We start from the raw sequence: 14,782 nt of genomic DNA, 5'->3' as shown, positions 1-14,782 counted from the left end.
CTGGGGTCGTGGTCCCGGCCCAAGCAGAAGAGGCAAGAAGAATGAGGGTCCTGAACAGGAACCTTTCCTCCGCAGATGTCGCATTTTTTGAAAGGAGGAGACATCCTGAGAGGTCGAAAAAAGCGAAATCCAAAGAGAAGTCCAATAACAGTCCGAGGTCAGATAAACGAGGAAGACGGAAAGCCGAAGTCAAACAGTCCGAGTCAAAGATACCAGTGAAATCCGAAAAGAGCAAGAGCGAAGTTCCAAGCAGCCACTAGCACGGCGGAAAAAAGGAACTGGGGAAAGAGCGGGAAGGCAGGGGCCTTATAACGGATGGGCGGGGTTACCGCCAAAAAGTTTCAATATGTTGCAGAGTTAACTCTGCCCAGTGATTCCAGTAGGTTCCGAGCAGCACTGCGCAGGCGCAGTGAAACCCCATTTGTATGATTCGCAGAGACCACGAAGAAGAAATGTAAGGTACTGCACTAAGGGCAGAAAAATGCAATGCACAGATATAGGATTCTGGAGGACACCTGGCTGAACAAGAGACTTATACGTGTGAAAGGGATCTGGAAGTCCAAGTAGACCATAAATTGAACATGAGTCAACAGTGCGATGCGGCAGCTAAAAAGGCCAATGCAATTTTAGGCTGCATCAATAAAAGTATAGTATCTAGATCAAGGGAAGTAATAGTGCCACTCTATTCTGTTTTTGTCAGGCCTCACTTGGAATAACACTGTGTCCAGTTCTGGGCAAAACAATCCAAAAAGGACACTGAGATACTGGAGCCATGTGTCCAAAGGAGGGAGACCAAAATGGTGAAGGGTCTGGAAACCATGAAGCCCTATGAGGAGAGACTTAGGGAGCTGGGGATGTTTAGTCTGGAGAAGAGAAGGTTAAGAGGTGATATGATAGCCCTGTTTAAATATTTGAAGGGATGTCATATTGAGAAGGGAGGAAGCTTGTTTTCTGCACCTCCAAAGAATAGGACACAATGGAGCAATGGATGCAAGCTCCAGGAAAAGAGATTCTAGCTCAACTTTAGGAGGACCTTCCTGAGAGTAAGGGCTGTTTGACAGTGGAACAGACTCCTTCCTCGGAGATTGTAATGGAGTCTCGCTCCTTAGAGGTCTTTAAACAGAGGCTGGATGGCCATCTGTCGGGAATGCTTTGATTTGGATTTCCTGCATGGCAGAATGGGGTTGGACTAGAGGGCCCTTGGGGTCTCTTCCAACTCTATGATTCTATAAATGGAGCGGGGGGGCTTGCTGGATTCCCCATTTCCTGGCACAGGTAGGGGCACCGCGTGCCCTGGAGACAGAGGGACTCACCTGCCTTCGGGCCTCTTCGTTCCGACGCTCCTCTGCCTCTCGTTGGGCCTGCAGCTTCCTATGGGGGGAGACAAAAATGGGGAGAAGTAACTAACCCATGGGGCCAGAGACCCCAAACTGGGGGGTGGGGGGGATTCCATAGGGCTAAGTTGTCCTGGAAGGGGTGCTATGGCTGGTAAGTTCCTGTAATACCTATTTGGGTGCCCTTGTCTCCAAGATGGACTGTCCTATGGCTGGCTAAGTGGGCACCTGTTTTAAGCTGGCTGCTTGTGGGGTGAAGGAGGTGCCTGGCTGTGGTGGGATGCATGTGGTTACTCTCCAGACTACCTAGCAAGCGCACTAGAGCTCCATCCTGTGCAATCCTGAGATTTGTAGTATGGTGAGACACTAAGGAGTGCTTTGGCTGAGAATTCTAAGTAACTCCCAAAATTACAAATCCCAGGCCTCCATTGGATGGAGCCAGGACCCTCCAAGTGGAATCCAAGTGGTCTAGTGCCAAAGAGACCATTGCAAATGAAGCCCAGGGAGCCACCCTAAGTCAGCCATCCATCTCAGTTGTCTCAGTTGCTGACCACTGAATGGCAATGATGACCTGCAGCATTCCTGGCAAGAGTCCTTTTGACCACTGCCCTCGAAATGCTGCCCTGTTTGAAAGCCCATATGTGACTGTACACATAATCCTGCACTATTTTTTTGAAGATAGTCCTGCCCTCTCAGTTTTTACAATGGGCAACATTGCTCAGAACAGGAGACGAGGCCAAAGGGATCGGGGGGGGGGGGATCTTCTCCAGCATTGCACAAGGGACCCCACTCCCATCAAGGAGGAAAGGGGGGGTGTCACAGGCAGGGAAAGGCCTTTTGGCTCCCCACCCGCTGCCCAGGGTGGGCAGATAGATGGGCAAAGGCTCCACCAGGCATTTCACATCTCCAAAAAAAGGACCCACCTCTGCTCCTGGATGAGCTGCTCTTTCTCCTGAATGTGCCGTTCCCGCTCTGCAGCCTGCCGGCGTTCTTCTTCCATGCGCTGGCGCTCCCACTGTCGGCGCTCCTCTTGGGCTCGCCTGCGCTCCTCCTCGCGCCGTTCCTCCTCTTCCCTCTATGCCAGGACCCCAAAGGGGAGTGGGGATGAAGGGTGGCTTGGGCTCCCCTTCTTAACCCGCTGTGATGGCTCCTTCCCTCTAACCATGTGCCTGCGCATATACGTACGCTCTCACCTCAGCCTGGGCCCAGAAGGAGCTCCGCTTGGTGCGCAGGATTTCCAGGGCTGGATTTGTCTTCTTGTAGTTGGTGCCCTGAGGAGGAGGAAGGGGACCAGAAGGCCTGGGTCAAAGGTGGGGTTGGGGAAAGCACCCCATTGCCCACCCAGCCCTCCTCACAAAGGCAGCCTGCACCTGGGGTGGGCAACCCAAGGCAAGGGCTTGTTCCCCCTGCACCCACACAGCTAAATTTTGGGCAAAAATGGCAACCATCAGCAATTTCCAGATGTGATTCCGGGTGTGGAACCCAAAGTGAAGCTGGGGGGATAAGGCAGGGCTAGGGATCCACATCAGAGGTACAGCTGAGGCCTTCGGGCAACCTATGGTTCCCCCACTTTGCAGCCCTTGAATTATCCCTGGAACCCCCAAAAACATCTAACCCAGAAAAGCATGTCTGAGAAGTGACTGAAAGCAAAACTGGAAGTGATTTGAGATCACACCCGGTTGCATTGGGACGGGTGGTGTGGCCCCGTGGGGCGCATGGGTGCAACAAATGACCTCTGTCCTCCTCCCATATACATTTTGGTTCATTTTCTTCTCATGCATGAATGAAAATATTTTGGAAGCCTCCTTTGTGCTAATGGGCAGCGTTTCTGTATTTATTTATTTTTAAAGAGGGGCAACATTTTTAGGACACCCCCCCCCACACACACACACACACTGTTCAAAAGATGTATGTGAAAAATGCAATCTGTGTGTGGAAAAGGAAAGATGTTTTTGTGCAGAATACACAAAAACATCTTGCATTTTTCACATTTGAAGTCATTTGCAAAGAGAAGCCTGGCCCAAATTGTGCACCTTAACAGAACAACTAAAGCATGGGGCTTCTCCATCTTGTGCAGGGGCAAAAAGTCTCATGGTGGCTAAGCATTTTTTCAAGTCCCATCATCCTGACCGATGGCCATGGCCCAGCATGGACTAATGGGAGTCAAAAGTCCAAAATGTCCTGGAGGGCCACAGGTTCCTCACCCGGCCTGAAAGGGCCTTACAAACAAGCTGGCTCCAGGGACCCCCTCTCCTTACCACCAGCTCCTCTTGGTCCCCGGGCGGACCCTTCTTGGTAGGAGTGCGGCTTGATGGAGCAGCCAGGGACATCATGCGCGACAGCCTCTCCTGGGTCACCTCCTCAGTCCGGCATGCCTTCACCACCAGGTTGGCTTCCTGCAGAAGGAGAAGGGGAGACAGCTTGGCATTGACTTGCATGGTCCGGCGGCTGGAGTAGATGGCCTCCAAGTGGCCCCTTGCATTAACAACAGCATGAGGACCATGCATCTGGAGAGTGGGGAAGCCAGGTATGGATGCATGTAAGAGCATGAGCACATGGCCACATCACAGCTGGACTCCGATTTCCCCAACCCACAGGATGCTAGGAAATTCAATATGCTCCAGTGATTTGGGTATGTGGTTATGGCAGTGGTGGGGGATGACGGTCAGCACAGTCATTTGAGCCCCAAAGCCTAGGGACAGGGGCAGCAAGACCCCCAGTGTTTCCTCACTGTAAACTCCCAGCATCCCACCTGTGACCCTTTTACACCATACAAGCTGTAGGGCTATGATCCCATTTTAACTGTCATAGTTCCATCCCATGCAATCCCGGGATTTCTAGTGTAGGGGTTATTGTTGTGTGCTTTTAAGTCATTTCCAAACTTCTGGCAACCCTAAAAAGACTCTATCTCAGGGTGTACTTGGTCATATTTTGTCAGAGTGGGCTTTGCCTTTGCCTTCCTCTGAGGCTGAGAGAGTATAACTTGGCCAAGGTCACCAACTGGGTTTCAATGACTGAACAAAAGGGATTTGAAGCCTGGTCCCCAGAGGCATAGTCAAACACTGGAACTAGTACCTCATGCTGACTCTCTAGTGTAAGGACAGGTACTTAGGGTTCTTAGCCAAAGGGCTCACCAAACTACAAATCCTGGTATCCACAGCATGCAGCCATGGAGGTTAAAGTGGAATGGTAGCGCAATGGCAATTGTAGGGCGGAAGGGTCCTTGGAGAGAGACCAGGCTGCCTCCAGACTCAGCCCTGGAGTTCTCAGCAGGGTCCCTTTGAGCAGACTGGCCTTTTCTGCCTCCCATCCAGCCCTTGTTTCCCCTCCCTCTTCCCATCCCAAAATGGACTCACACTTAGGCTGCATCTGCACTGCAGACTTAATGGTTTGACACTGTTTCCACCAACAAGGCTCAATGGGATCCTGGGGCTTGTGGTTTGTTGTGGCACCTGAGCTGCTAAATTTCTCCCAAAACTACAAGTCCCAGAATTCCATAGCACTGAGCCGTGGCTATTAAAGTGGCATTAAACAGCTTTATTTATTGGTTTGAATATTCGACTCTGGAGGCCTGGGTTCAAATCCCTGTTGACCCACTGGGTGGCCATGGAGGGCTGAGTCTTGAGACAGGTCCGAAGCCCTTTCCGCCCTATAATTATCACTGCACTACAATTGCACACAGGGACTTGTAGTTTGGCGAGCCCTTTGGCTAAGAATCTTATATACCTATTCTTACACTAGAGAGCCAGCATGGTGTAGTCATGCTCTTTCAAGGATAGGGTCACCACAGGGTTGCCATAAGTCAGGAATAACCTGAAGGCACACAACAGCCTACATAGGGAGGATGCTATTGCAGCAGGGAAGTCAGGGTGCAGAGGAAAACGTTCTGCCTTTTCTGCATCTGGGCACCCCTAAAAAGACCCTCTCCCAGGGGGTACTTGGTCAGATTTCTTCAGAGTGGGCTCCAATAAATACTCCTAGCCCATTTCCGCCCTGGACCCAGAAAGACCCCAGAGCAATGGAGAGCAATGGAGAAGGGGCAGAGCTGGGAAGGATCACGGGGGAAATATGGTCTCCAGCCCCCCTCACCCCACACATCTGTGGCTTCCTGGCCCCAGATTCCTGGCATTCTGAGCTCTTGGGAACCAGATGTCTGCAGCTGGCTGAGACCAGACAAGGAAGGAAGGAAGGAGGAAGGGAAGGAGACAGTGCCACTGGGGAGCAAAAAGGGACCCAGACATATGGATCCCATGTGTTTGTGTATGCACACACGAGTGCGCATGTGCACATGCCCTCTGATGTGGAGAGAGCAAGCAAGCCCAGGAGAGGGTGCCTACCCTTCAGGAACCAGAGATCCTGGTTGGAATCCTGCTGGTGCTTTACTTGTGCATGCGAGCGATTGGATGTTTTTGTCTGAAGCCAAAACACCTGCATTCAATTCAAGGTTGCAGAAAGGAAGTTGCGCATGTGGTGTCTGTGTATGCTTGCGCATCGCACATCGATTTGCATTTGGTCACCTTCCAATCCTATGCACTGTGCAATTCACAAATAAGGGCAGCACCTTGGCACATTGTGTGCTGCATATACAAGGTAATGGGATGTTACAGTTTTTTGTGGGTTTTTTGGGCTCTTTGGCCATGTTCTAGAAGAGTTTATTTCTGATGTTTTGCCAGCATCTGTGGCTTTGGTGTCTTCAGAGAAAATGAAGATCTACTCTGGAGCTGCCAGCCACAGATGCTGGTGAAACGTCAGGAATAAACTCTTCTAGAACATGGCCACAGAGCCCAAAAAACCCACAAAAAACTATGGAAGCTGGCCGTGAAAGCCTTCAACTTCTAATTGGATGTTGCATAAACTACAACTCTGGAGACCAGGTCAGGATTTGATTCCCAGTTTGGCCATGTAAACCCACTGGGTGCCCTTGGGCAAGTCACACTCTCTCAGCCTCAGATGGCAAGGGCAACCCCCTTCTAAATAAATCTTGCCAAAAAATGCCATGCTAGGGGGTAAATGACTTGAAGCAGGGATGTAGCCAAGGGGGGGGGGTTCTTGGGGTCCGGACCCCCCCCCTTTCATTACAAAAACGAATGGTGTGTGCTGCTGCGCCGCCGCACCCAAGCCCCATTACTGTATAATGGTGGCACTTAGTCTGGACCCCCCCTTCCTAAAATCCTAGCTACGTCCCTGCTTGAAGGTAGACAATAACAGCAACAACATCCACTAATGAGGCAGCTTCCCCTAACTCCATGGGAGTAGTGCGCCATCTCTCTGCCATAGGATCCCAGCTCCTGGATGTGGGGCAGGGCAGCTTGCATTGGGAACGGGGAGGTCATTGCTCCTCCCATTCCAGCTGGGGATTATTGCAGGGCCATTTGGGTTCCCATTCCTTCCATGCCTCCCTGAGGATGGCAAGATCTAGATCCCACCAGGAAGGGGCTTCAGAAGAAGCATCCAGGGAGGACTCAGCCCTTGCAGCAGAGTTCAAAAGGAAGGAAGTGATGCTGGGAAGATGAAGGAGGCTGGGCCCGGGGAGGTGGAGGGCTGGGTGGGACTCACCTTAAAAAAGGCCCGGATGGAGGGAAGGTGCCCAGCACAGACTTGGCGGCGCTGGTCCGAGACGTTCTCTCCAACCTGGAGGCAAAAAGAGGGTTGAGTCCTTTGCTCCCCTTTCACTCAGCTGTATTTTTGAGGACCCAAGGGAGGTGGCATTGGTCAAGAAAAGGATGCCCAGGGTGGGGGCTCCAGAATCCCGTGACCAGATGTCCTCACTGCGAAGGAGGACAAGGCACCGCAAAATGCAGACGTTCAAGAAGAATGTAGGACATGGGCAAATGAAAGCTAAAAGCACTCATATGAATATAAATTCATGCTTCTTTCTCATACTCAAAATGGAAGGCATTCTGGAATTCCTTCTGGACAGAAGGCTGGCATGTAGGACATGTCCTGGAAAAGGAGGGCATGTGGTCACCCTGTGGGTAGGCCGCCTGCCCCGCTCTGCTCAGCTGCGCCCACAGAGCTTCTTCCGCCACTGAAATGGTCCATGCAAAGCCACCTGGCACCGTCAGCCTCAGCCAGAGAACTATATTGTGGGAGTTAGAAATAATACAGAGAATGACTGACACACAACCATAGACTCATAGGGTTAACTCTCAGTGGATGGGATGCTCCAGTTTTATGGGGACTGAATAGCCCTTCAGGATACACCAAACTCTCTCTTACTCTGTGTATTTTCACCCCACAAAGGGTTGGAATAGATGCCCTTTGAGATTCCTTCCAACTCTATGACTGCATTAGTCTTTTAAAAAACATCAGAACAGGCTCGGTTGCTAAATCTCGGACCAGTCATGAGCCACAAACCTCCACCGCTGACCACAGAATTCCTGTCCCTTTTCCCAACTGAATCACCCCAGTAATTATTAACTCACTGAGAATTAAAGTATGTATGTCCAAATACTCCTCTTAAAGTTTTGCTTTACAAAAGGCCTTGCCAAGGCTTTGCCTCAAAAGGCTCAACAGAAAGAACTGCTTGTGTTTTTCAGAAGCCCCACATAGGAGCCTGCTGGGTGCAAAGAGGACTGGTTGCAGCTGCAGTAGACCTGCACTCTGCACATGCTCTTTGACACTGTTTCACACCCTTCTCCTCCGCCAGGGAAGAGTTCTGGGGCTGCTTTTAAAACCTAGCTCTGGAGCTTTCCCCAAAGAGTGCATGCACACACACATGCCCCCCCCACACAGCCTGCCCAAGGGGAGTGTGGCCCCAGGGACCCCTCAGGTCATCTCCTCCTGCCTCCTTCCCTGTCCACTGCCCACCCCCTGGCTGCCTTGAGCCCATGGTCCCTGGGCCTTAGGAAGCAGAAGGAGAAGACTTGGGGGTGAGGTCACCATCGGGCACCCGGCCAGACCCCTCCTCCCTTCCCCTGCGGCCGGACGCCACCCCACCCCACCTTCCCCAGGCATCTGGGAGGAACGGGAAGGTTCCCACAAACAGGAGCGCATCCGCTGGGGCTGGCTGAAATGTCAGCCCTGCTTGTGCATGGCACAGATGAGAGTGAAACAGGGGTGTGCACACACGCCCCACACGCCCCAGAAGAGGGTTCACAACAGAAGGGATGTGGGGAGAAGCTTGTCCCAGGTCGACCGAGGCCCCTCCAGGAAAACCACCTGGAGGGCTGTTCAGTTGGAAGAATAAACATGTGCAATGGTGTGTGAGAGAGAGATTTCTGTTTTTCCATTCCGTCTGCCTTCCTCTCCAAGTCAGCCACTGGTCCTATTTTTGAACTTGCTTTCTAAAGTTTCTAAAGAGAAAACAGAGCTCCAAGGGACCCCACAAGCCAGTGGCCCAGAAATCAAACAGGAATCCCCCAACACCCCTTTTTGAGCTCATCCTGCCATGAAAGGACATAGGCACTGCATAGCAGAGACCCCAAATCCCATCCCAGAAAGATACCATGGTCAATGGTATTAAATGACACTGAGAGGTCCAGCAGAACCAACAGGGACGCACTCCCCCTGTCCAGTTCCCTGCGTTGGTCATCCACCAAGGTGAGACTTCATCCCATAACCAGACCTGAAGCCAGACTGAAATGGATCCAGATCATCTGTTTCATCCAAAAACGCCTGGGGCTCAGAGGCCACCACATGCTCCAGAACCTTGCCCCATATTGAAGACTGGCTGATAGTTCTCCAGTACAGTGGGGTCCAAGGCGGACCTCCTCCCACCAGTGGCCTCCCCACAGCCTCTTTCAGGCAAGGTGGAAAACTGCCTTGATGCATTGGGGCATCCCTCACCCACTCGGCCATTCCCCTTTTTTAAGCCAGGGAGGGTATGCACCCAGTCCTGCCCTTATTGCTGCACTGCTGCATTTATTAACTGGAGACAACCAGCTGCTGTGCAAAGGGGGGGGGCACAGGGAATGACTATTCAAGAGGAGGGGGCCTTCTCAGCTTTGAGGCCAATTTTCTTTTTTGTGATAAAAATAAACACTGGGGGAAAAGAGCAACTCCAAAGCTGAACAGATCCACCTCCCTCTGAATTGCCATTCCCTGCCTCTTGCATTAGCCTTCAGTGATTATTCTGTGCCCCCCCCCCCAAATACACAATCCATGGAGGAGAGATCACCCCACAACCCCCCAATGGTGCATCATGGAGAGGAAGGGAGGCGGAAACCTCAACAATGCCAACTCTAACAATTATGTTCCCGTCTGGAGCAGTCTCAGGGGAAGCCACTGGAGCCCCCAGTCTGCACCAGACCGCAGCGAGAGGAAGGTTTTTGCCTTCTTTGGCCTTGTTTTGGAAAGCCTGGCTCAAGGAGGGAAGACAGAGGGAGGAAGGGAGGCCCAGCAGAGAGATTTGCACCCGAGATAAGGAGAAGTCCCCCCCCCCCCAGCCACTGGACAGGACTGTGAGAGAGGCTGCAACTCTGGTCCCAGAGAGGAGTTTCCAAAGTGGCAAGACATTTTGGGATAGGAAATGCCCAGTGGCTCCCTTTGGTCTTTAGGGCTGGGACCCCAGCTCCTGACCCCCACAGAAGCTTGCTTGCTGCCTGCAAGGACCCCCACCGAGGGCTGGAAGGAATCTCCATTCCTGGTTGTTTCTCTGCACAATCGTGGGTTTCCTGACTCTTGCAAAAACCTTGGAAGAACAATAAAGCAGAGGCAAAGATTCTTTGCAGCTTTCAAAGTCTTTGGGGGAATGATCCCAAGCAAAAATGCAGACTATTTGCTCCAGCTGGGAAATGCCCAAATGATTCAGCCCCAGTATGTTTTGCGCACTGGTCTCCCCCCAACACACAAAATGCTATTTTGAACAGAAAAACCACGGGCATTTGTGTGCAAAATAATTCTCCAAAAGCTTTCTGAGAGTGGGAATCTCAGGGGAACATCACCCAGAGATCCTGGCACCTCCATGCAGCAGCGAGAACAGTGTGGGATCCAGTCGTCCTTGGTGTGTTTGTGGGGGATGCTGTGAAGATTTGCACCCTTAACATACAGACCCCCTCCCATGGCTCACCCAGTTGATGAGGACGATGTGCTGCTGCCCTGTGGCACCATCCTGCAGACGGCACAGACCGTACATGACGCTGCCACTCTGGAAGCGCTTGGCCAGTTCATCGGGACCGCCAGCTGCAAGAGGAGGCAAGAGGTCAGAGGTCAGGAAGGGCCCTGGGGCTCTCACAGGGCCCCGATCTCTGCCTCAGCGTGGGCAAGGCCTGAGCTGCCAGGGCAAGATGCTGAGCCCATTGCGAAGGGATGAGGCGGGTTGCAAGAGGGCAGGGAGACAGCCGTGGGGGCCAGGGCCATGGTTTCCCCTCAGGCTACTGCCCACCCAGGGCTGCTGGGACTGTGGGGGAAACCCAGCAAGCAGGCAGACGGGGACCAAGAATTGGGGAGGGATGCAATTTGGGGCAGGACTCTGCCTGACCTGGCAGTATGTTCCTTGCCCTGGCCCTGACCAGGGAAGGCTCAGCTGGACATCCCTGACTGGGACCAGCTCCAAGAGGCTACCTGGAGTCAGATGGAGCAAGGGAGGGGGGTACAGTTCAGCTGAAGGTGGCCCCCTCCCCACAACAGAGGCCTGAGGCTCCTGGTCTCCCTGCCCCAGGGAGAAGGGAGGTCTCCATTGATTCCCTGGGGCTCAGTTTCTAAGGTGGACAAGGAGGAACAGACCAGGGAAGAGAGCCAAAAAGCAAAGGAGGGTTTGCTCTTACCTCCAGAGTCCAGGAGCTTGAGTTGGTTGGATTTTTCGTAGGTGAAGAGGGCCCTGGATTGGGGAGAGAAAAGAAAGGGGTCAGCATGGGGAGAAGAGCAGACTCCCTTCTGCCCACCTTTCCTTGGCATGAAGGTGGTCCTCCTATCCATGGCATCCATCCCAGCCCAGGAAGGCTCCAAGGGGCCCTCTGGCAGGTGAGGGGTGCCTCTGTGGTGGTCTCCGTCTGCTGCCTGAGCCCCACTTGCTGCCACCCTCCTTGGCGTGTGGTCCTCCCATGTGTCTGCCTTTGGGTGCCCCCAGGGCTCTGACACCCACATCACAGCTGCTGCATTTTCTTTTAGCTTGCTTTGGTATGTTTTAGGCTGTTTTGTATTTTAATATGCTTTAAGTTGATTTCATAGGACTCTTCCCTGAGATCCTTAGGAAGGAAGCCGGATGCCTTTGGGACTCTCTGTCTCAGGAAAAAGGATGTGGGAAGGAAGGAAGGAAGGAAGGAAGGAAGGAAGGAAGGAAGGAAGGAAGGGCTGGCCAGGAGCCACTGTCTCTGCCTCTCCAAACAAGGCAGAGGTTTGGTGAGAGAAACAAAGGAAGGAATGTTTCAGGCAGCACCTCCTCCAAGACAGGACCATGTGCTGCTTGCCAAAGGGGATCATTTAGAGGAGAGCTGGAGGCGCTTCTTAGGCCAGGGTTAATTAAACGGAGCCTCCATTTCCAGAGGCAGCCTACCTACCCAGTGCCAACCACTGCCACTTCCTGCTGTCCTTGGGGCACCTCAGAGGCACAGTCTGGGAAGGTAGGCCCTTCAGCCTGAGGGGTTCCTCTCTTTTGACCAACAACTCCCTCAGGGTTCTGGAGGTCTCTCTGGAGAAGGGGGGGGGCTATGGAAGCCAGAGAAGCAGAGACAGCCCCCTCCCTTCGTGACCCATCTAGTTCTCAGGCCCAGGGAGACCAACAGAGAGCTTGCTCACCAGTACCACCAGTTTCTTCACCTGAATGGGAGGAGGTGCAACTGGCCAACAGCAACCATCAGGCTGAGGGGCCCAGCCCCATGGGGAGGGGAAGAAGGTCAGGTACCTCCTCCCTACACCCCCAGCCCCCTTTCTGTTCCTTTGGAAAGGCAGGCCCTAAGGCCAAACCCAGCATACAGGATCTTTTGGGGGGCTGGCTGGGATGCTGCCATGCAGACATACGGCAGGCAGCTGCAGGCACACCCTCAGGTCACATCTGGGCCCAGCCCCCCTGGAAGCACCGCCTTTGTTGGGAGAAAGGGGTGCCAAGGGCCTTCAAGAGTGCCAGCATGGACCAAGGCTGGAGGCAGCCCACACATTTGCCCCAGTCAGAACTGGGGTGGGCCCACATCTGGGCCCAATTCGTTATGGGGTGCCATGCCAATATGTTGGGTGCCAAGGTGCTTCAGGAGATGCCCTGCCTGGGAAGGGGAGACGCCAAGGCAGAGCATGGCTGAGAGCAGCTTACTTAGTATCATCATCATCATCATCATCATCATCATCATCATCAATTGCTGGCATGTATGTCCTGCTCTTTCGAAGGGCCCTCAGAGCAGCTTCCCAATTCTTAGCTAACCGGACCTCTGCCCCCCAAGTGGAGGTTGCCCCCCATCTGGGCCCACTCCCTCAGCAAGGACCCCCCTCCCTCTTTATGGGGTGCCTTTGTTCAGGAGATGCCATGCTGAAAAGGGGGGGGGGTGCCAGGATGGGCCAATGGGGTGGGCACCCCCACCTCTGTCCCGGATGGGGCATAGTCTGGCTGCCTTGGCTGCCAGAGGAGGGGTCCCTGAGGAGGGCGCGGGGGGGGGGGCTGCAGGGAGGCAAGGCGGATCTCCCTCCCTCCCTCTCCTCCGGGGAAGAGGGCCCTAGGCGCCTCCCTTTGGGCGCCGCAGGACTCGCCGGGCCGCCTTCCTGCCCCGGGGGCCCCGGGGGGCTCCTTCCTTCCTGCCTGGGAGAGGTTTTGGGGGGCAGCCACTCAGGAGGCCTCCTTCCTAGAGGCCGGGGCCATCATCCCCAGGAGAGAGAGCCAAGGGCCTGCCCTCCCTCCGGCCCTTTGGCCCCTTCGGACCCAGCCCCCTCCTCCCCCGGAGCCAGGCAGCGGCAGGGAAGGGGCCCGGCGGGAAGGAGGGGGCCCGGCCTTGGCCAGCCTCCGGGGCCCCTTCCCGGCCTCCTTCCTTCGCCCGGGAGTCCAAACTCCAGCGCCGCCGGCCTTTGCCAACAGCCGGCGCCGGCTCCGACCTTTGCCTCCGCCAAGAGCCCCTTCCAGGCTGAAGGGGAGCCTCCCCCGAGGGCCCTCCAAGCTGGGCTTCTCTTTCTCGGGTCCTCCTCCATGGGGCCCTGCCTGCTTTCCCCTCGGGGCCAAAGAGGGGCAGCAGCGGGAGAGGCGAAGGCCGGGGCGGCTGGAAGAAGAGCCGGGGAGGAAGGAAGGAAGGAAGGAAGGAAGGAAGGAAGGAAGGAAGGAAGGGGCGAACGGGGGAGGCCCCGCGGCTCTTGGCTGGCTTTCTCCCGGGGGAGGCTTCGAGCGAAAGGGCCCCAGGGGCCTTCTCCGGGAGGAAGGCAGAGGCAGGGCCCCCTTCCCCTCTGGGACCCCTCCCTCCCTCCCTCCCTCCCTCCCTGGGTCCGGGGCTGACCCACCAGCTGGCGGCCGCCCTGCCGCTGACCACGTCGCCCTTGGCGGCCAGCAGAGCCAGGCCGTGCGCCTCCAGGTCCAGAGAGCGGCGGGGGCTGCCCATCTCGCCCGACGGAGCGGACCCTCCGGCGGCCAGGGAAGCTGCCAGGGCAAGGCCAGCCAGGGCAAGGCAGGGCAAGCGCCCGCCCTCCGCCCTCCGGAGCCCCGGCCGGCCCCCGAGGGACGGACCGAGCCAGAGGCAGGAAGAAGGGAAGGAAGGAAGCGCCGCCCGCCCAGGCAGAGAGCCCCTCCGGACAGACTCCTGCTGCCGGCAGCGAGGCCCCTGGAGCGCAAGCCCCTCCGGCCCCGAGGAGAGGGGAAGCAAGCCGCCTGGCCCTGGCTCCGCCGGAGGAGAAGGCGAAGGAGGCCCTCCGGGGTGAGGGGCCTCCTCCTGCCGCCAGGGGAGGGAGCGGGGCGGGCCCCGAGAGAGGGAGAGAGAGGGAGAAGGCAGGGCTCTCGTCGGGGCCAGGCCCTGCTTCGGCCCCGGGAGGAGGCCGGGAGCACGCTTCCCCCAAGGCCCCTCCATCCCTCCACCCCGCAAAGAAAGGAAGGGCCGGCCTTGTCGGGACTAGTGGGCCTTTGCCAAGTGCTGCTCTCTTTGGAAGGGGCTTTGGGTGCTCCTTGGAGGAACTGCTGCTGAGTAGCTGGAGCCCGGAGAAGAGGCGGCCAAGAGGGGACCATGGGGCAGCCCTGCTGATGCCATTCGGATGAGAAGGGAGCAAGCCTCTTTTCTGGGGCTCCAGAGAAGAGGCCCTAGACTCAGAGCAATGGACAAGAGAGCCCGCCTCAGCCTTAGGAAGAGAAGAAGGGGGCTCCAACCCTCTTTGGGGGCCTGGGCTGAGCCTCCCTCCTTGGAGGCTGGAGGGCCGGCTGCCAAGGGGGATGCTTTGAAGGAGAGTTCCTGCAGGGCAGAAGGAGGGCCTTGGGCTGGATCAGGGCCCTTCCAACTCTGTCCGTCTATGATTCTGGCTTCCCAGCTTCAGGGGATGGGGAAAGCCTCCAAAGGGTGGCAAGAGTCTCCTCCAGGCCTGAAGGCAGGGGAGTGTATCGGGGCTGTTTGCAA

The 14,782-nt window shown here is 55.4% G+C and overlaps 1 protein-coding gene across 1 annotated transcript; it reads right to left on the bottom strand.

Moving 5' to 3' along the window:
• Nucleotides 1–1,195: 1,195 nt before the first annotated feature.
• On the bottom strand, nt 1,196–14,250 carry LOC121930525 (drebrin-like protein B). Its single transcript, XM_042466981.1, has 8 exons — nt 13,686–14,250; nt 11,042–11,094; nt 10,345–10,457; nt 6,891–6,965; nt 3,593–3,730; nt 2,528–2,605; nt 2,258–2,409; nt 1,196–1,371 (listed from the first exon to the last, which is right to left on the bottom strand). The coding sequence occupies exons 1-8, from the start codon at nt 14,243–14,245 to the stop codon at nt 1,227–1,229; spliced, it is 1,314 nt and encodes a 437-aa protein (XP_042322915.1). The 5' UTR covers nt 14,246–14,250; the 3' UTR covers nt 1,196–1,226.
• Nucleotides 14,251–14,782: the final 532 nt, after the last annotated feature.

This window comes from Sceloporus undulatus, chromosome 5 (genome assembly GCF_019175285.1).
Source record: "Sceloporus undulatus isolate JIND9_A2432 ecotype Alabama chromosome 5, SceUnd_v1.1, whole genome shotgun sequence".
In the NCBI taxonomy this organism is placed as follows: domain Eukaryota; kingdom Metazoa; phylum Chordata; class Lepidosauria; order Squamata; family Phrynosomatidae; genus Sceloporus; species Sceloporus undulatus.
This window is presented reverse-complemented; position numbering and strand designations above follow the sequence as displayed.

What these genes read in the sequence shown, in the direction of transcription:
- LOC121930525 (XM_042466981.1), bottom strand. Translation starts at nt 14,245, where the DNA reads ATGGAGGGGCCTTGGGGGAAGCGTGCTCCCGGCCTCCTCCCGGGGCCG. An exon ending in CAAGCTCCTGGACTCTGGAG is followed by an intron (nt 10,458 to 11,041) that starts GTAAGAGCAAAC and finishes CTCCTCTTGCAG; the next exon opens with CTGGCGGTCCCGATGAACTG. An exon ending in CAGCTCATCCAGGAGCAGAG is followed by an intron (nt 1,372 to 2,257) that starts GTGGGTCCTTTT and finishes CTCCCCCCATAG; the next exon opens with GAAGCTGCAGGCCCAACGAG.